This window comes from Salvia splendens, chromosome 14 (assembly GCF_004379255.2).
Source record: "Salvia splendens isolate huo1 chromosome 14, SspV2, whole genome shotgun sequence".
In the NCBI taxonomy this organism is placed as follows: domain Eukaryota; kingdom Viridiplantae; phylum Streptophyta; class Magnoliopsida; order Lamiales; family Lamiaceae; genus Salvia; species Salvia splendens.
Window position 1 is genome coordinate 23822472 of NC_056045.1, and position 22328 is coordinate 23844799.

Sequence of the window (22328 nt, forward strand, 5' to 3'; positions counted from 1 at the left end):
CGCGCTCCGGGGCGATGCGTGACGCCCACTCGTCGGCCCGCGAGTGGGTTTCGTCACGCTGACGCAATAAATCATTTTTTAAAAAATTTGAATTTAATAAAAAAAATTAAAATTAAAATTCAAAAAAGGTAATATTACCGTTTTCGACCGTTTTCCCTTTTTTATTTTTTATTTTTTTACTCTATAAATACTCCTATTTCATTCTCATTTCACACACAAACACACATCTAATCCTCTCAAATCATCTCTCTTTTCACTCCAATTTCCATCTCAAATCATCTATTTTATTCTTCTCTCAAAGTTAATCGATCTAATGGATCCATTTGGGCAAATGCATCGAATAATGGAAGTTCGGGAGGCGGAGGAAGCCGCGCCGCCCCAAAGACGCTCCCGGACTTACATCCATCATAACCGGGAGGAAGCCGCCGCAAGGTTAGTACGCGACTACTTCTGTGATAACCCGGTATGGGGAGATACCTACTTCTATCACTGTTTCCGCATGCAGCGACCGCTATTTCTCCACATCGCAAATACATTGGCGACCCGGGAAGAGTTCTTCCAAGAAAGGTTTGACGCCGTCGGCCGTCCCAGCCACACGACGCTGCAGAAATGTACTGCAGCAATCCGTCAGCTTGCGACTGGACAAATGGCGGATGTGTTCGACGAATACCTCCACATTGGAAAAAGTACTGGGTGAATGTGCTTGATCCAATTCTGTAAAGGCGTCCAGACAGCCTTCACCGACGAATTTCTCCGGAAGCCAAGCACGACAGATTGCCAGTTTCTGCTCCGCCTTCACGAAGAAGTGCACGGATTCCCCGGGATGCTTGGCAGCGTCGATTGCATGCACTGGCAATGGAAGAATTGTCTGGTGGCGTGGAGGCGGTCGTACACGAGCAGCCACAAAGGCACCCACCCCACCGTTATACTCGAGGCCGTTGCCGACTACCGGCTATGGATCTGCCATGCGTACTTCGGGGTCCCCGGCTCGAACAACGACATAAACGCACCGGCCATCAACTTCACCGCTAACAACCGGCACTATAAAATGGGGTACTATTTTGCCGACGGCATCTACCCGGAGTGGCCAACCTTCGTGAAGACGTGCACCAGGCCTGTGAACGCAAATCAGGCTCTTTTTGCGCAGAAGCAAGAGGCTGCTCGGAAGGATGTGGAGCGGGCGTTCGGAGGTTCTCCAAGCGCGCTTCAACATTATCAAAGCCCCAGCTCGTACGTGGTTCATGGAGAGCATGGTCGACATCATGTATACGTGCATAATCTTGCACAACATGATTGTCCAAGACAAAGGACCCGAAGCGGGAAATTGGTTCGACCCTGAAGCCCCCGGAAGCTCAACCGCAAGTAGTCCGCCTCGAAGTGGAGTGCATCCGTCTATACAAGAACGGTTGTCTATTCGGGCAAGGACACGTGACTCTACCGCCACGCCCAACTCCAAGATGATCTAATTGAGCACATTTGGGCAAACTTTGGCAACCGGTATACGTACATCATCGCTGGTAGAAATTAAACTATGTATTTTTCATTTTTTAAGATTTTTAATTATGTTTTGTTTTATTGTTTTAAGAATGTAATGTTGTAATTTTATTTTATTTAATGAAATGTGTTTTAATTAATTGAATTTGTTGGAAATAAAAATAAAAAATGAAAATGAATTTAGAGCATCAAAATATACAGAGTTGAATGACCTGACGTGGACTTCATCAAACAGCGATCGATGACGTTTGCTTTTTCTCATAGGCATCTATTATAAATTTGGTTTGACTAAGATTTTCTTCCGTCCGTGGAATTTTTATGGTCAATAATTTGCATTTTAATTTCTAATATTTTAAATTATGTCTTTTATTTATTTATTTTGCCACGAATTTAATTATGTCTTTTTTTTAGGATTTTAAGTTGTATTTTTATTTTATTTAATGAAGTGTGTTTTTTATTAATTGAATTTGTTGGAAATAAAAATAAAAAATAAAATTGAATGAATAGTAATTTAAGAGACAGTTAATGGACGGATAAGAGATGGAGGATTACAGGTTCCGTCCCTTAGTTAACAGATGGATTAAAAAAGTACAGTGGATCCCATGAATAGTAATTTAAGAGACGGTTAAGGGAAGGATAAGAGACAGCGTTGCAGATGGCCTAACAATTGTTCGACTTGATGTGATTGCTTGTTAATTTAACAAAAACTGATGGTGTAAAACTTAACATTTTTAACTTTCTGTTTTGAGAGTATTGTAATATTACTATTTGTCAATTACTCTTATTACTATTACAATGTGTACATATGTTAAATTTTTTTTAATTGAATCTACTAGTATGTTGAATGAGAATATGGGCGATCAATTGTATATTCCTCAAGTTGTAAATGACCATAAGCCAAATATTGGAATGAAGTTTGCATCACTAGATGATGCATTTGCATTCTACTATCAGTATGCACGTGAAGCAAGTTTTAGTGCAAAGATTAAGCAATAGTAAAAAGAATAAGGGAACAAATGAGGTTGTCTGGAAACAATTTGTTTGCTTTAAAGCAGGTCAAACTGATGAAGTTCGTTCATTTAAAAGAGCACTGAGTGGTGGCCCGATTAAGACGAGAGCTCGTGGTAAAGTTAGAACTGGTTGTCAGGCAAAGATTTCTATTGTCAAACAACAAACTGGATCTGATTGGAGTGTTAGTGTCTTCACAAAAGGTCATAATCATGGACTTTCTACACCTTCAAAGGTGCATTTGCTTCGATCACATCGTAGTGTTTCTGCTGTGAAGAGAGTACTGACTCAACAATTTTCAGAAGCTAATATACCTATGTGTCACCTAATGCAACTACTAGAGATAGAGAATGGAGGCCAGAAAATGTAGGTTGCACAGAAAAAAATATTAGAAATTTTGAGAGGGACCTAAGGGATGAACAAAAGGGTATTGATACAGAAACTGTGATAGAATTCTTTACATCCGAGAAAGAGAAGGATTCAACATATTTCTTTGACTATGAGACATATTCAGACAATAGATTCAAACGATATTTTTGGGCAGATACTAAATCAAGGATGCCCTATACTGCGTTTGGTGATATTGCTGTGTTTGATTCCACTTATAACACCAACAAGTATGGTATGATTTTCACACCTTTCGTAGGGGTTAATCATCATCATCAAACAATTGTTTTTGGCTGTGGATTATTAGGTGATGAGAAGACCGAATCATATATTTGGTTGCTTAATAAGTTTATGGAAGCGATGCTGTTAAGGGATAATTTCCCTTAACAAGATTCCGGCGTCGCGATTGCGATCGTAGGAGGGATAAAATGTTGTCGCGGGAGCTTTGCCCGTCGATCAAACCAAGAACAATACGGAATTGAAATAAAAGCGTGAAAATAAAATAGAAGGATAATTGATATTTCTTGATTGAATGAGAAGAATACAATGCCTCCTATTTATAAGACTACCCTAACTTAGAGAACAAGAAAATAAAGATCCTAATAATATGTGAGAAATATATGCTAAATCAATACTAAACTAAATAATAGAGATATGAGGATATTCGTAGAGATATTCTCGTATCAGATGCCAACAGATGCACCAACAGCAATCATCACCTATGACGAAAGCAATTGCACAAGTTTTTCCAAAAGCAGTGTATCGCTATTGCTTGTGGCATATATTGAACAAATTTCCAGACAAGATTTCTCCAATGACTTTCCGAGATCATTATCAAGTTCAGCTGCGAGGAAGCATAATTTTACCCATAATAGAACTCCTATCAGCTTGTTTTCTTGAAAATTGATGTTGGAAAAAAATTCAAAGAGAGAAGCAAGTTGTTGGAATAAATAAAATGATAGTAAATGACAAAAAGATACAAACCAAAAAGAAATAACTTTATTGTACAAAGAATAGCTGATGTTGTATTGGAGATCCGCAGATAAAGATGTAGAACATATTGATAATCAAATGCAAAATCGTGGGGATTTGAAGATATAAATAAAATAAAATAAAATAAAATAAAATAAAATAAAATAAAATAAAATAAAATAAAATAAAATAAAATAAAATAAAATATAAAACACTAATATGGAATAAATAGATAAAGGAAAAAAAAGAACAGTTGTCAATTTACTAAAATGTAAAATAATACTTATAATTAATTCAAACTTCGAGGAATCATTAATAACTATTACTCCACCTACTATTGGATTATATTGATCATAAAAAATAGAAATATGAAAAAAAAGGAAGAGCAAAAAGCTAAGAACATTACACACAGATCTTATTTATCATTCACTCATTTTAAAAAATATTGCAAACTTGTTTGTTTTATTTAAATACTAAAATAAACATAAAATGAATTAAATTTCTAAATAAAAATTTTCTAAAAAGATTAAAATAGGAATATCTCTATATTAAGCAAAAAAAATTTAATTTTTTTGCAAATTAAAAATCTCCATATTCATCCTTATCAAATAGGAACATCTCCAAGTCAAATTAAAAATCATGCGAGAATCAACATTTAAGAATTAAGTAAATATTTAAAAATAAAATATACAAATATTTATTCCATCATGTTTACAATTTATAACTTATAAGCCTTCTCTAGTATAATCTAATAGTAAGTCGAGTAATAGTTATTAATGATTCCTTGGAGTATTATTTTACATTAACATATACCAACAGATTTGGTTAAGGAAGAGTTCTAATTAAGAAATCTTATGCATATTGGCTCCAACAGTTGACGGAAAGAATTTTTTTTTGAAAAAATCAACTAAAACGGCACCGTTTGTTACCACAGCATGCTGTGCTATGATTATGCCACAACAGAGGATCCAGGTCGACGAATGGAGTGTTTGTTTCAAAATCAAAATGACTACATAGATTCTAATCACGTCCATTAAAACGTAGTAGTAATTTGTAAGTCATTTAATGATATAAATTATATAAAAAACATAACAACCAAATGTTTCGAAATATCAATATTCACCATTAAAAAACATGCACCACTTCTTATTCCATCCGGTATATCTTTGAATTAGATGATGAATACTGTGATTATGCCACAACAGAGGATCCAGGTCGACGAATGGAGTAGTTTGTTTCAAAATCAACTAAAACGGCACCGTTTGTTACCACAGCATGCTGTGCTATGATTATGCCACAGCAGAGGATCCAGGTCGACGAATGGAGTGTTTGTTTCAAAATCAAAATGACTACATATATTCTAATCACGTCCATTAAAACGTAGTAGTAATTTGTAAGTCATTTAATGATATAAATTATATAAAAAACATAATAACCAAATGTTTCGAAATATCAATATTCACCATTAAAAAACATACACCACTTCTTATTCCATCCGGTATATCTTTGAATTAGATGATGAATACTGTGATTATGCCACAACAGAGGATCCAGGTCGACGAATGGAGTAGTTTGTTTCAAAATCAAAATGACTACATAGATTCTAATCACATCCATTAAAACGTAGTAGTAATTTATAAGTCATTTAACGATATAAATTATATAAAAACATAACACCCAAATGTTTCGAAATATCAATATTCACCATTAAAAAACATACACCACTTCTTATTCCATACGGTATATCTTTGAATTAGATGATGAATACTGTGATTATGCCACAATAGAGGATCCAAGTCGACGAATGGAGTAGTTTGTTTCAAAATCAAAATGACTATATAGATTCTAATCACATCCATTAAAACGTAGTAGTAATTTGTAAGTCATTTAACGATATAAATTATATAAAAAACATAACAACCAAATGTTTCGAAATATCAATATTCACCATTAAAAAACATACACCTCTTCTTATTCCATACGGTATACCTTTGAATTAGATGATGAATATTGGTGCTTTGTTAGTTTTTACTATTTGACTTATGTTTATTACTTTTAGATATTAAGTTCATGAATTTTTATATTTTTAGATGTTGGATTATTAATTTTTTTGGGTATAATTATTTAAATTTTTATTCGAGTAATATTTTGAATTAAAATTAGATGACAAACCGGTTCTTCGGTTCCAAGCCGGAACCAGCCAGTTCTTAACCGATCGGTTCCAAACCGGAACCGGTCAGTTCCGATTCCGGTTCCAGTTCTTGAATTTAGAAAATTTTGTAACAGGTTAACCGGTCAACCGGTCCGGTTCTAACCGGAACCGGTCGAATAAGCACCCCTAATTAATACCTTTCTATCACTTTCCATCTTCAAATGTTTCATAATATCAATATTCACAATTAAATTCCTATTTTATTTTTATAAGAGAATATTGTTAATAAATCATAATTTTTGGTTAACTTCTTGTCATTAACTCATTGTCCCACATGTTTAATATTTTTTATAAAATTTATTATTGAACGAAAAGTACAAAAGTCCTGATAAATTTCATGAAAATTATTTGTATGAGACTAACTAAGATAATGTACAAAAGTTACGAATTCGTAATTCACCAAGTAAACACTTTCTTCTTCATCAATTACAATATCTTATCAATAATAGTAATACTTGTAGCGAACATTGTGGAAAACAATTTCATGTATGGAACTATGGAAGCATAGTTAGAAGTATATTTGATCAGTTAACATTTGTAGAACAAACATATATCGAATTAATTAATATATGTGACTCTGCTAATTTTTTTGAAGTAAATTGTGAATTGGCTATATCATTCATAAAATATTCATTCAGTAATAAAAAGAAGAATAAAATTATTCTTATCCATGTTAAAGCATGATAAGTCCCGCCGACATATGACCGAGCTTCAAACTTCCAAAATCACTTATCTTGTTGAATACGAAAGAGCATAACAGATGGCAAACCCCATGCACAAATCTTTAAGGCTACGTGTCACACCCCATGCAACCTGCTGGCACACGTGTCATCGCACGAAGCAACCCAATCACTCCATATATTATCTCCCTCCCTCTCACAAAAATTCCACAGCAAACACCAAATCAGAAGCAATTCTCATTCATTCCTCAAATTTTAAACTCAGAAATTGTTCAAAAACTTTTCCGAGATAATGGAGTCGAAGCAAGCAGCGCGCGAAGAGAGGGCTGAGGCGGCTGCCAGAACCGCCGCCGACGAACTCAGCCAGGTTAACAAGGAGAGGAGGGAGCTGGAGAGTGAAACCGTCATGGTGGATCGGCCGGATTATTACCGGAAAACAGAAGTCCGGCAAGAAGAAAAGTCTCCTGGCGTGATTGGCAGCATTATCAAGACGGTGCAGGGGACCGTCGGCCACGCTAAAGATGCTGTCATGGGGAAGTCCTTCGAAGCACGTGACACTGCAGAGGAGACTGCCGACACTGCTGCCCGCAACGCCGCAGATGCGAAGGATGCGGCGGCGGGGAAGCTCGGCGAGTATAAAGGCTATGCGTCGGAGAAGGCCAAAGATACGACGGTCGAGTACAAAGACTCTGCGGCGGAGAAGGCTAAAAACGCCAAGGATGCGACGCTCGACAAGGCGAACCAGGCCACGAATGTGACGGCGGACAAGGCGAAGAACGTCAAGGACGCGACGGTCGACAAGGCCACACAGGCGAAGAATGCAACCGCAGAAACGGCGAAGGACGCGAAGGACGCGACGGTGGACAAGGCGGCGGAGTACAGAGATTACACCGCTGAGAAAGCGAACCAGGCCAAGAATGCAACGGCGGAAACGGCGAAGAATGCTAAGGACGCGACGGTGAACAAGGCAGCGGAGTACAGGGATTATGCGGCGGACAAGGCGAGTCAGGCGAAGAATGCGACGGTGGAGACGGCTAAGAACGCGAAGGATGCGACGGTCGATAAGGCAAATCAAGCGAAGAATGCGACCATGGAGACGGCTAAGAATGCGAAGGATACGACGGTGGAAAAGGCAGCGGAGTACAGAGACTACGCTGCTGAGAAGGCAAGCCAGGTGAAGGATGATACGGTGGAGACGGCTAAGAACGAGAAGGATACAACAGTGGAGAAGGCGGTGGAGTATAAGGATTATGGCGCTGAGAAGGCTAAAGAAGGGAAGGATACCACAGTGGGGAAGATCACCGAATTGAAGGACTCGGCGGCTGGGGCTGCGAGAAGGGCGGTTGGTTACTTGACGGGGAAGAAAGACGAGACTACGCAGGCAGCTGTGGAAACCGGGGAGGCTGCGAAACAGAAGGCTGGAGAGGCAAAGGAGGCAGCCAAGGTGAGCAGTATAAGACAGCTTGGTTCTTAATTATATTGAAATTGTAATTATGTTAATTGTTGTTCAATGTGTAGGGGAAATATGAGGAGACAAAGGAAGAAGCGACGAGGAAAATGGAGGATATTAAAATTGAAAGCCAGCGAGACACTGGTGACATTAACAGAGGCAGTGGAGGTGGAGGAGGAGGAGTTTTTGGTGCGCTAGGAAGCATGAAGGATGCCATAAAGGATAAGCTAACACCGCATCCAGGAGATAAGGTAGATGAGAAGGGGACGCCGGTGGCCGTGAGGGTGGATGTGGAGACCACAACGGCTGGGCCTCCCGCCTCCCGCCTCAGGGAGGCTGACCAGACGTTCAACGACGTCGGGCCATTGGATGACGAGGGCACCACGGCGCGTTGATCGTCCCGGGAAAATGTGATTCCGAGGATGCTTGGGCTGCTCTGCCGTATTTTGTTTTGTTTTGTTTTGTTTTGTTCTGTTCTGGCTGATTCTGGGTTATCTACGTTTTTCTTTTTGTTGTTTACAAAAATTTGGTCTGCTATGTGCGTAACATCTGTATTTTGGATGCATTACAATGCCAACATAAATTACTGATCCTGATCTTCTGTGTCGCAAGTTCTTTTTATTTATTAGAAAATACATATTGTTTTAACTAAATTTTGCAAAGTTAAAAAGAAAGAATAGATCAATTAGTACTAAATTAATATTTCCTCTGTCACTCAAATTTTATTATAGTTTGATTGGGCACGATTTTTAGGAAATGTAATGGAAAGTGGGTTGAAAAAGAAATTTTGTCAAATTTTGTCATAGTTTGATTGGGCACGATTTTAGGAAATGTAATGGAAAGTGGGTTGAAAATTTTTTTTGTCATAGTTTGATCGGATATGAGTTTTAAGAACTGTAATGGAAGTGGGTTGAAAAAGTTGATATGGCGTGAGTTTATTTTTAAATTAATATTTTTATAATAAAATATGAGTGGGAATAAGTTAGTGGAACGTGAGGTTCACTATAAAAAATAATAAAAAGTGAAATGTGATAAATTTTGTGGGACGGATGGAAATGGAAAGATGTGACAAAATTTCATGGACATGGGGAGTAGCTCTGTATTGGTTTTATAATAAAATGTGAGTGAGAATAAGTTAGTGGGGTGTGGGTTCACTCCTAAAAAAATAATAAGAACTTAAATGTGACAAATTTTGTGGGATGAATGAAAATGGATGGAAATGGGAAAATGTGACAAAATTTCAGGGACGGAGGGAATAATTTTGAAGATTGAGATCAAATACTAAAATTAACTGTAAATAATTCGGATGAATTGGCTTCAGCCTTCAAGCCGTAGTAGTAAGTAACAAATTTCAGGGATGGAGTCAAATAGTTTTGAAGATGAGATCAAATACTAAAATTAATTGTAAATCATTCGGATGAATTGGCTTCAGCCTTCCAGCCGTAGTACGTAACAATTACTCCCTCCGTCCGTTCGTAAAATGTTGTCTATGTTTAACTCGGCTCCGTCTGTAAAATGTTGTCTATGTTTAACTCGGCACGAGTTTTAAGAAATGTAAATAAAAGTGAGTGGAAAAAGTTAGTGGAAGGTAAGTCCCACATTTATATATTAATTTCATAATAGAATGTGAGTGTAATGAGTTAGTGGAATATGAGGACCATTTACCAAAGATGGAAAAAAAGTAAAGTGAACAACGTTTCGCGGACGGGCTAAAATAGAAAAAGTAGACAATATTCCAGTGACGCGACGGAGGGAGTATATAAAATTAGATAGTACTACATCACTTAAAAATGGGTTTAACCGTTGATGATGTAAGCCATATATGAATCAACAGGGGAGCCGAACCTCACAATAAGATTCTGCATCTAAGATTCTAAAGTGTACCTAGCTACAAATCTTTGCAATAAGTGTATCACGATAAATTTTAAAAGAAAGAGCCATACGGATATATGTGCAATAATCAAAGTCCCCTCTCTGAGCAATAAACGATGACAACTAAACGCAAAGCTTCCAAAACTCTAGGGATGGTCTCAAACATGCTTCTTGTTAGTTTCTTATTGTGCAAGTGTCTCTTTTCTCTTGGCTTTACTCAATCCAAGGCAGATCACTCATTCTTTTTTCTTACTAAGATATAAATAATCTATGTGAATAATGTAGTATGCTAATGCATATGGTAAATTTTATTTCTAGAATTCAGAAAATTATTTACTAGCTTCATCTGAAATTCTCTCTAATAAATTTTTGAAAAGTGAAGCACCGGTATTGACATATCTAGATTACTTTCTTCGTCTGCGAATAGAAATCTCATTTCTTTCTGGCACGAAATTTGAAAAATGTTAAGAAAAGTGGGTTGAAAAAAGTTAAGAGCATCCACAACCGTGCTCTTGCCAGCGACACGGTTGTGGGCCCGGCCCCACTTTTTCTGTCCGCTCTCTGGCAAGAGCACAACACCCACAGCTGTGCTCTTCCGCAAGGACAAGCACAATTAATTTAAAATTCAATTAAACAATAACATTTCCATAATAATAAAATTCATTAAAAAAACCTAAATAAAATCACAAATGACAAATAAAATAAAAACGACATAATTAAAAGCCTAAAAATTAAAAATTACATAATTAAAATACTAAAAATTAAAAAAATCACTACTCGTTGCCGAATTTCATCCACATGTGGTTGATTAGGTCTTCTTGTAACTGAATGTGGGTTCGGGTATCGCGCATTGTGTGCCTTGTCTCGATCCTCTGGCCAACCGTCGTATGCTCACCTCGGTGTGGGGGAGACCTCGCTGTTGAGCTTCCGGCTTCATCCTCGTCGTAGAAGCTAGCCGCCCTCGGCCCTTCGTCGGCTATAATCATGTTGTGTAAGATAATACACGTGAACATGATGTCTGCGATATTATTCACGTACCACAGCCGAGCCGGGGCCTTCACAATGTTGAATCGGGCTTGAAGGACCCCGAAGGCTCTTTCGACGTCTTTCCGCGCGGATTCTTGACGCTGCGCAAAAAGAACTCGTCTCGGGTCGTGCGGGTTGTGGAGCGTCTTCACGAACGTCGACCACCTTGGGTAGATACCATCGGAGAGATAGTAACTCATGTGGTATGTATTTTCGTTGATGGTGAAGTCGATCGCCGGTGCTACAACATTCATCACATCATTGAAGAGTGGTGAAGAATAGAGCACGTTCAAGTCGTTGTTGGCTCCGGCAATGCCGAAATATGCATGCCAAATCCATAGGCGGTAGTCGGCGACCGCCTCAAGGATAAGTGTTGGGCCGCCGCCTTTGTGACCGCTTAAGTGTTGCCCCCTCCAAGCATTCGGGCAATTCTTCCACCTCCAATGCATGCAGTCAATGCTGCCAAGCATTCTGGGAAAGCCATGGACTGATTCGTGAAGACGAAGCAACCGTTGGCAATCATCAGTGCTGGGTGCCCGAAGGAATTCATCCCCGAAAGCTGAACGAACGCCCTCGCAAAAATTCTTTAGACAAAGGATTCCAGTGGACTCACCGATATGCAAATACTCGTCGAAGATGTCGGCCGTTTGCCCAGTAGCGAGTTGTCGGATGGCACACGTACACTTCTGCAACGGCGTGATACTTTGCCGGTCGGCTGCATCTGGACCTGTTTGGAAGAATTCAACACGTGCGGACAATGTGTTGACAATTCGCATGAACAAGCGCTTTGACATGCGAAAACGGCGCCTGAAGTAATCTGCCGGAAACCGCGGCTGGTCGGCAAAGTAGTCGGCAACGAGCCTTTCGTGGGATCCCTCCCGGTCACGATGGATGTAGCGGCGATTTGATCTAGTTCGTTGAGGAGGAGAAGCGGGGGTATTCGCCGCGACATATGCTTCGTAAGCGGCACGCTGTTGTTCGTAGTATTCTTGTTCTTCGCGCTCCACTTCCGCCATAATATGGGTGAAATCCATTTGAGGTTTTGAGTGAGGGATGAATGTGTTGATAGTTTGTATGAGAATTATGAATGAGAGATGAATGAGAGATGATTTGATGTGATAAATGGATGATGAATGTGTGTATTTATAGATGATTTTGGGGAAAAAATAAAAAAAATCAAAAAAATTCAGAAAAACAGGCAAAAAAATGGCCATATTTTTTGGGTTTTGGAAAATAATTTTTTTTTTTTTTTATCATTATTTAAAAGTAATTAACGAATTTTAAAAAAAAATTATTCAAAGGCAACGGCTATGCCGTTGCCCAATCGTGTGTCGCCACGTCGACTGCTCGCTGGCACGGCGCTGCTAAATGCATCGAGCAGCGCCGTGCCAGCGCCGCGAGCGCAGCGGCGGCGAGCCTCGTCCTCGCCGCTGGCACGGACGGCGGCCTTCTTCCCCACCACCGTTGCGGATGCTCTAATGGTTAATTAAAAGGTGAGTGGAATAAGTTAGTAGAATGTGGAACCTATTATCATTTATAGTAAAAAAGAACTGCGACTCGTTCGCAGACGGACCGAAATGGAAAAACATGACTCCTATTCACGGTCAGAGAGAGTAACCCCTATGATTTCTAATCTCAATGTCTATATCTATACTATCCAAACATTTTGAAATACAGTTTTCATCGTATTGCAAGAAAGAGATGGAAGAAATGACTAAGAAAGTCTATTCATGTTAAATAATTTGCTTAACTTTATTTTTGGTGGCTTACTGGTATAGTGGTATTGATGCTTCTTCTTATATGATCTTTATGCAACATCCTACATTAGAAAGATTTGCAAATCTTTATATGCTAACTAGTATTATAATGGAAGAAATTGTGTTCACTTCAAATTAAAATTTAATTTTTTAAAAATATTTATATAAATATCGAGTATATCGGGACTAACGGGTATACCCGATACCTGCAAAATCCAAAATAAGAATACCCAATCCCGTCCCGTTTCCCGATTCCGTCGAGTAGCAGGTACCCGATACCATATGGATATTGGGTCCGGTTGGGAATTATCTGTTTCGACATCCTTACTCAAGGCCAAGAGTGAAGTCACTATTGATGGAAAGCTATTTCATTGTCTAATTAGAGCTCTTCAATATACAATTATAACGAGACCCTAACTTAGTTTCTCGTAAATAAAGTAAATCAGAAGCAAAATTTTGTATTAGGATTATATCAGGTGATTCAGGTCAAGTCCAATATTGAAGTTGTGTATAGAGATATAGTTCATGTTGTATCAGAAGTTACTTGGATCTAGTCCCTTCTTCATTAGTGAGCATTTCTAGGTACCCCTTATTATATGGGTTGACAATTCAAGTAATATTGCTCAAATCTGCGTGCACTCTCGAGCAAACATATTCAGTTACGTAGACATATCATCTAACAAAGTGTAACTAAAGAATCAGATTGTGGTATGTGCCCTTGTTTGATTAAGTTGATGATGTTTTCATTAATATACTCCCTCATTCCCGAGATTGATGTCACACTTGGGTAATAATACGAGATTTAGGAGATATTGCTTATGTGTTAAGTGGAGAAAAGAAAATATATTTATATAATGATGTTGAGAGAACTTTGTCCAAAAAAATATAACATCCTACAAATAAAAATTAATTGTAGCTTTAACCCTAGAACGGCGGGATAAGGGATATACGTGAGAATTAATGTAGTGCGGCCTATGAAATAGGATTTTGGAGATTTTGTGACTTTGAAACACAACCCTATATAGTCTATAGACATTCTTTTTATATTCTAGAATTTTTTATTCTATGTAATTCGATATCTATATAATTTTACTGCAAACTATCTAGATATTCACGTAGATAATTCTACTATAAATTATTTAGATAATTTTAGTAAGAATAATCTACAAAAACCTCTATAAATTATGTAGATTATTCTTACTAAAATTATCTAAATAATTCTATGATATGTTTATTACAAAAATTAGTTTTTTATTTTCTTTTATACCGACAGTATTGACCAAACCTCTATGCCTGCAATTCGGCGCAAGGCTGTGGAATAAATTGGGAGTTTGCTCACTCGCCTCGCTTGAATTGGGAGAAATTCTTAACCTTTGTCGAATCATTGTGAGTGCTTTTTCTTAGAAAGGATCATATATGAAGAACTAAAGAGTGAAAGGCCTGCACATGCACACACTACGTTTGATCAACAATTGAAGAATGTTGAGCGAGAGAATCTAGCTGCACTACAGAAAAAGCGCCCATTTGCTATCAATTTTTTTCTAGCACACCATGGTGCTCGCAAATCTACTAGTAGAAATCAAGCAAAAATGCAAACAACGGCCCATTTCTGGAGGGGGAATAAATCGAGGGGCTTTGCGAGCACAGATTTAATGATCACAAATTTTCGAGTAAACAGTGCTAGCAAACGGTGCAAAATATTCATGTGCTAGCAATTTAGCGAGCAGGAATAGGTACTAGCAAATTAACGAGCAGAAATAGGTGCTAGCAAAACTTTAATTCTTATTCAGGTCTACTTTCTTCTTTCTCATTTGTAACCTTTTCCCCATATTTGTAAATTGTAATCACCGTATAATTCCATCCCTTCCCCATATTTTAAAAATGATAACTATAGTTAATTAATGTTAATCAAATTATTAAATGTAAAATATAGACTTAATTTTATTGGGAGAAGCAATTGTGAAGCCCAATTGTATTGAAAAATGAATTAGACTTAAATTCCTTGAAGCCGTCCAATTGTATTCTCCGTCCAATTGTATTCTCATGAATTAGAGCTGTAGTGTTCTCCCCTCAATTTTAGACTGGCTTTTGAGTGTTTGATTTTGATTAGGAAATGAATATTTTTAGGAATGAAATCAGATTCAGGTGATTACTTGTATATAATGTTGATTATAGCGTTGATTGAATTAGTAATAAGAGAAAATGAGAGTTTTGCAGATTCGATTTTGCCCTAATTCAATTAAAAATTATGAACAGATGTAGAACACATTCGTGGCATCTTCCATGTGTTAGTTAAAATGTTCAAACAGATCTTCTATGATTAGGATTCAATAATGGCCAAACTTAATTAACAGTGTTTGATTACCAGAATGTTATTAATCAAACAATTTCTGGACAAATGTACTTATCTATAGATCATCATTATTTTAGTATTGGAGTATAATTGAAAAGAAATACTCATTTCTATGGTACAATAGAAATATTGTAATGACTAACCTCATCTTCCTCTTCTTTGTCTTTTGCTATTTTATCTGGTTAATTTGCATCTTGTGCTGGTATGGGCAAAGGTCTTGGAAGAGATTTCTCAGTATCCAGATACTGTGGCTGCTAATTAAAGGGAACTGCAGGAGGTATAATATTTCTTTCAAATTGATGAATCAATTTGCCTGATTTTGTATTTATTCTAGGCAAATAGTGTTAGTGATTATCTTCTGATAGGATTTGAAAGGTGGTTGTGAGTTTGGTTATTTTGAATTTTGTATAGTAGAATGGAGAAGTGACATGGGAAGACGCACAAAAGTGATACATTGGTTTCTGAATTCTAATGGATTGCGTATATGCTATCTAGTTACTGATATCTAGTAGAGTGGAGTCATTCTTGTTGTTTAATTTCAATGTACTTTGATCCTCAGTATAGTCTTATTAGATTAATTTCTGGCTTTAGTCTTCCAGAAGATTGGAATTTCGAATGGAGTCTTGAAAACAAACCTCTCTTGAATGACCTCTCCAAGCATTAAGCTAATTAGTACTTGAGAGGATTAAATTCGTGCATGGATTGTATACAAGAACTTTCAAGTAAAGATGAGATTCATGACTAAATCATGTTCTAGGGTGAAACGTACAGTGTCTAACTAATCATGTTGATTAAATGAAGGTTGAACTAAATGAAGGGTGAACTAAATGAAGGTTAACTAAATGAGATTACCATGCTAAGTTACTAACAAACATATATTCCTCTAGAGTGAAACGTATAGTGTCTGATGCTCTAGCTTGATGTTTTGCGCCCATCTTCTTAGTTTTCTAGCTATGATTTTGATGAGTCATTTAATCAAGTTGATTATGGTTCTTATGTCATATATATTACTGTTTCCTTTTTTATGTCCTGGCTTTTCAATATTTCACCCCAGATGGCCCTTGTCTGTGGGGGCTTTTCCGCCAACTCATAAAGGAGGAAATAATATCTAATTTTTATACAAGGCAAAACACGCTGTAAATCTTGAAAACTGAACATCCGTTTTAAATTTTATTTTTGTGGGGTCCACGGCCACATATCAACCATGTTTCATTTCTCATCTTCCCACGTCAAACAAAGTGAACAAGCCCTTAGTAAATTCAAATGGGGGGACATCAGAATTTGATAACATGGTTTTTCTGTCAGTACCTAATTAATTAACCTCATTTAGTGGATGTGTGAAATGAAGGTTAAAATAAACTTCCTGGCATTATATTATATATCTACATCTTCTTCATATATTGTACTCATATTTTTGAATAATTTGCACTTGACTTGTGAACTATTTATGCTGAAGAATGCACATTTGAAGCTCTAACTAATCTGGTTATTCTTCTGTAGTTTATGTTGATCTGCTGCTACTGGCCCTAGATTGAAAGGCCTATCTGAAGCTTCATCATCTTATTGGTGAGTTAGAGCTTGGTTTATATTAATCTATCATGATGTTACTGACAAGTTGATAGAATATTGTTTAAAATTGTATGCATTAACATATAGCTTATGTACTTAAATCTTTCTATTTTTGGTCACATGTGGGTCTTTAGAGTTCGTTCAAGGTGTTCTGCTACCGAACAGTTTCAGAGGTAAATAATTTAATCTGCTACCTATATATCTGATGTAGTTATGCTGAAATAGAGAGGTGTTTTGTGGCTCTATTTTAAATTTGTTGATACTGAACAGTTTCATTCACAGCACATTTTGACTGTACCCATAGTTTCTGAAAACCAAAAATTTGCTCATTCAATCTGCTCTTATAGTATTGCCTGGTTACAATATTCTATAGTATAATACTCTGAATGGAAATCTGAGGAAATTGCATTTTTAGGCTTGACACGGCAGCAATAAGCTCGCAAATTGGATAATAGTTATTATTATTCTCGATGCGTCAGTAGTTAAATGCAATGCGAGATTGGCTCTTATCGTCAGTAGTAGGTTGGATAGAAAAATGCGAGGAGGATTTACAAGATGAGGACGCAGATTGGCTCTTCTCGATGTTGATGAAGAAAATGCTCTTGAGGAAGAAAATAATGTCGAAGAGGAAGAAGTTAAATGCAATGCGAGAGTAAATCACTATTGAGGTGCGCGAGGAGTTGGAGCAGCAAAATGAGGCGTTGCGCTCGGAGTTGGAGAGGCAAAATGCAGCGTTGCCCGCAGAGCTGGAGAGGCAAAATGCAGCGTCACACGCAGATTTAGTGAGGCAAAGTGTGGAGTTACGCGCGGAATTTGCGAAAGAAAATGAGAGGGTATTAGAACAATTTTTTACCCTTAGTGAAAAGGTTGGTTAATTGTTTACCCTTAGTAATCAAGTGTAAAACAATCTTATTTTATGTAAGTTTTGAATTTTGGTAACTTTTCATTATTATTTTTATTTAATAAATTATCCAGATAATAATTTGAAAAAAATAATATTAGAATTTGCAAACAAAAAATTTATTCTGAATACTAATTGACCATTGTGCTCGCAAAAAGAGCTGAAATTAAATAGTCTAAAATTTGCGAGTACAAGGGAGGTGCTAGAAAACTTACTAGCACAATGGAGGTGCTAGAAAATTTACGAGCAAAATGGAGGTGCTAGCAATTTTGCGAGCACATATATAGCTTGGTCGACATCGCTCATTTGCAAGCGAAAAGGTTGTCGGAAAAGAACTTCTAGCAAAACTGCTATCAAATTTGCTACAGGCGCTATAGCTAGCAGAGTTAGTTTGCGAGCACTTTAATACAATTTTGCTAGCACCATTGTGCTAGCAAATGACCGCTTTTTTTGTAGTAGCTGGATTAATTGTGCATAATATTCAAGTTTAACCGAAGTGATACAATCTTTTTTTCCATTTATGTCTTTCGATGCAAATCCTTAATTACTTGCAATTGATCTATAAAATTCTCCCCTTTCGGAAAAAAGTGAGATTCAATAATGGACTTGTAACTGGTAGTTTTAATTAAATCCATTGACGGCTCAATTTCTTATTTTAACGAATGAGTTATTATTTGAAACAGAAATGATTGTATACTCGTCTGTCATGTTTCATGTATTATGATATACCCACATTGATTACCAGTTGCAAATAATAAAAGCAAACCAAAATTAAAATGAAGTTATATACTGTTTGAAATTAACAACATTAAGTTCCCATGATATGAAATAGATTAATTTGTTCACAACAATTAAAAGCACCATGTGTGATAGTGAATGCCCTTGACAGTGTTTAATTATTTCGACAGTAAATTATTTTATGCAGTTTTCACATTTATGTGTTTCGTGAAAAATACTCCAGTTTTGTAGAAAAGAGTCATAATTGCATAGAAGAAAAGTAATGATCTTGAAGATGATTCTCGAGCACGGAGCACATATATATCTTCTAACCCTAAATTATAAGTAAGAAAGTTAACTCAAGCCATTAGCCAGATCAGAAAAAAAAAACAAAACAAAACACTAACACTGCATCATATATAGTTGAAGCTAACAAATTAATACTTAAAATCCCCCTAAATTATTCAATATTACCGCTTGTATTATTTCATTTCAACGATACACAGTAATGAAATTAAATACGAGAAGTAATACCAAATATGAAATACCACACGAGAATAAATCTGAAGAGCCTCAACTACCAACTAAACAGATAAACAAACTAGTTAACTCTGCTAGTGGAGCTAAACCTCACCCTAAAAAGCACCTAGGTCGACCTAGTCTTAGCATTAGCATAACATGTTAAGTTTGAAAAGGGAGAATTAAATTAAGATATACAAACAACAAGTCATTAAGGTGCAGCAGTAATTGAGTTTATTCAAGGACAAGAGGGCATAGAGGTAGCCCAGTAGGGAGGTATCATCACTGTATTATTGTACTCCTCCATGTAGTTGCACTCTGCCATCTGGTGGAGGCTAGTCCCCGCCGTCATCCCCTCCCCCTCCACCACCACCGGATTTTGCTTCTCTAAGCTTGGAATTGACGTGCTTTCCACCGTTTCTTCTCCAGAAACGTCTGTGTAGCCGGTTGATACTTGTTTTTTTGCCACTTGTTCCTTGAGAATGGCCCTTAGTGCCATAACCTAATTTATTGAATGCCATAAATCAATTTGTAACTTTTTTAGAAATCTGTAAAGTGTCAATTGAACTACTAATATAAACCTCAGTAGTTGATTGGAATTTATACAAGGAATGATACATCACATAAAACAACTAGAAATCAACTTAGACCATTTGTTTTTGTGCTGTTATGATTGTCAAAATACTAAAAATCATTAATAATCATATGGAAACATTATTGTCTATATAAAGAAGCATGGCTAATAATTTCTTTGGAGCATAATGTTTTTACATATATACATATATCTAGACAGCTGCCAGAGTACATGGTTTAATGTTTGATTTGTTTTATATAAAAAGAAAAAAATAAAATCAGACATGCAGTGAGTAAGTTCTACCACTCCTTAAATAAGAAACATGAAAAATCAGATAATGAGTTATGCTCATTATCCACAGTTCCACACACAATAAATACTGAAGGTGAAAAAAGCAATAATAGAACAAACATGCAGAAGCGGTTGAATAACTTAATGCAATTATAGGTAAGAATGAAGAAGAATATGTGAGTAAGTACCTCCTGTTGCAGCTTGTGCTTATCCCTAGAAACAGCGTCGTACTCCTGTTTAAGCGCGTCGTACAAGCGCTCGAGCTGCTTGCCCTTCCAGCGAGCCCTGCGGTTCTGGAACCAGACCGCGATCTGGCGCGGCTGCAGCCCTAGCTCCTTGGCGAGCTTCATCTTCCGGTCCGGATCCAGCTTAATCTCCTCTTGGAAGCTGTTTTCCAGCAACTCCAGCTGCTCGTTGCTCAACCGCTTCTTCTTCGGATCCACCATCAACTGATTCATGTTCTTCTCCATCATCGCATGTTGCTTCATTTCTACCCCCACTATACAATAAATATGTTGGAGAATGAATTAGATAACACTACAATTAAGGCTCATAATATTATAATTAAGCTTATCAAGTAATCCTTATTTAGGGTTTTTCAATCATAGATTGCAGAAGTGTGGAGTTGGATTTTGATTAGAAACATTAGCTACTACTTAATTTGTGATAATTAATAAATGAAAAGTATACCAGGGAAGTGGTCGAAGGTGCAATTGTAGAGAAAGTTGAAGTTGGAGGTATCTGGAGGTCGAGGAACAAAAGGCATTCGAAGGTTACCATTCCAATCCATGCTATGGTGTATCTTCTTTTCTATAGATTCAACACACAAAAATTAAGGAGGTATTTTATCTCACTTGATTTGTGGGAGCACAAATTTATAGTATGCTACTACAAGGCAAGCACCGCCAACAGTGTGTAGTCCAGCAATGCGTGTGCTGTGTGTGAAGGAGACACAGAGAGTTAAGAAGATCGGTTTGGTGAGAGGGATTCATATAGAAATATAATAGTAATGGCTCGGCCGTATTGGTCAACCCTCTCTAATTAAATTACTACAACTTTGGAAGGAATACATTCATTGATACTATGTTAATAAGGCCTTGTTTTATAAAGTACTTACTAATATTGTATTGAATACGTAATCATATGAATTATAGTATAGTAATATGCACCAAAACAATATACAGCTCCTAACAAAAAAAGATATGGGGTATATATATATATCTAAACATTTCACTCTTGGAGATGTTATAGTAGTGGACTTGAAATAATACAAAATTCAGCAAGATTACAAATTTCAAAAGCTTTAATCAAGAAATTCAGGGATCCATATAATAGTTGTGAGTCATGCTAATACTCTATTGAGATTTTGGTATGACAACTGGTGCGGACGAAAGTCTCAATAATCTCTTTCCGAGATATTTCATGTTGTCTTCTCAAAAGAATTTTTATCTTAAATGAAATGTGAGTATGAGAGAATAATAGATGGAGATGGACACTGCAACAAAGGGAAAATCTTTTTTTAGAGAATATATCTAGTGTGTGTTTTTTGCTTCCAAACTTTATTTTGCAGGTTAATAAACGTCTTGACAATGGTACGTTAACGTAGCACTCCGACAAAGCAAAGATGCCTCTTTCGGAAAGAACCTCATTATGTCACTAGCAATCATATACTACTATGTAGTTTATTCTGCATAGCAAGACTCAACACGAAAGATAGACTAATCAGAATTGGCATCCTTATGATTGAAGATGCATATTGTGTTTTCTGTAAAGACGATGGAACACATTTTCTTGATTCGGTTGAAGAATCCCTACTGGTATTGTGTTTTCTAGAAAATCCCCATTTTAGTACCCAATGAATTGACCAAGTGTTTCCTTTCGGACTTTGGAGCGTTCTCTTTTGCAAATTTGATAAGAAGTTGTGGATATTTATGTTCTACGTCATCTCATGATCAATTTGGAATATTAAGTATAAAATGACATTTAAAGGTTGTGACTGGACCTTTTGTTGCTTTATTATTGTGCGACTTACATTTTTGTGTGTTGTAAAGATTTTTTTGCTTTGTTTTTTACTCCTACTTTGCAAATTGGCTTGTTCAGTGGTTGTTAACGTTTGGTTCGCCTATAGTACTAACTTGATAACTTGTTTACTCGTGGAAAATGATTGAAGGTAAAAGTAATGATATTTATATAATTTGAAAATCATTTCATCGGTTTTTTTAGATGCTTAACAGATTAAGTATATAAATAATATTCCAATTTACTTGTTTGAACTTTAAAAAGAGTTTTTACATTCATTATTCTCTTTTGAAACACGAACCTATATTAATATGAGATGGATCTCGAATTTAATCTTATTATATTATTCTGCTCCTTTTCTAAAAGAAAGAAAGAAAGGGCATTTTAACATGATATTTGGATTCACTGAATGATGGACCATGTATTCTAATCAGTAATCACATTGTTTCCCTCGTAAAAAAAATACCAACTCAGAGCCGTAAATTGCATTTAAAACACCCTCCATTATTGAAACTAACTTCAAAGCC

At 36.7% G+C, this 22328-nt stretch overlaps 2 protein-coding genes across 2 annotated transcripts; one reads left to right on the top strand and one right to left on the bottom strand.

The window, feature by feature from the left end:
• Positions 1 to 6985: 6985 nt before the first annotated feature.
• On the top strand, positions 6986 to 8733 carry LOC121764749 (embryonic protein DC-8-like). The gene is made up of 2 exons (XM_042160768.1): positions 6986 to 8197; positions 8272 to 8733. The coding sequence occupies exons 1-2, from the start codon at positions 7046 to 7048 to the stop codon at positions 8596 to 8598; spliced, it is 1479 nt and encodes a 492-aa protein (XP_042016702.1). The 5' UTR covers positions 6986 to 7045; the 3' UTR covers positions 8599 to 8733.
• Positions 8734 to 18878: 10145 nt separating this feature from the next.
• On the bottom strand, positions 18879 to 20723 carry LOC121764799 (putative homeobox-leucine zipper protein ATHB-51). Its single transcript, XM_042160822.1, has 3 exons — positions 20473 to 20723; positions 19971 to 20281; positions 18879 to 19419 (listed from the first exon to the last, which is right to left on the bottom strand). The coding sequence occupies exons 1-3, from the start codon at positions 20570 to 20572 to the stop codon at positions 19156 to 19158; spliced, it is 675 nt and encodes a 224-aa protein (XP_042016756.1). The 5' UTR covers positions 20573 to 20723; the 3' UTR covers positions 18879 to 19155.
• Positions 20724 to 22328: the final 1605 nt, after the last annotated feature.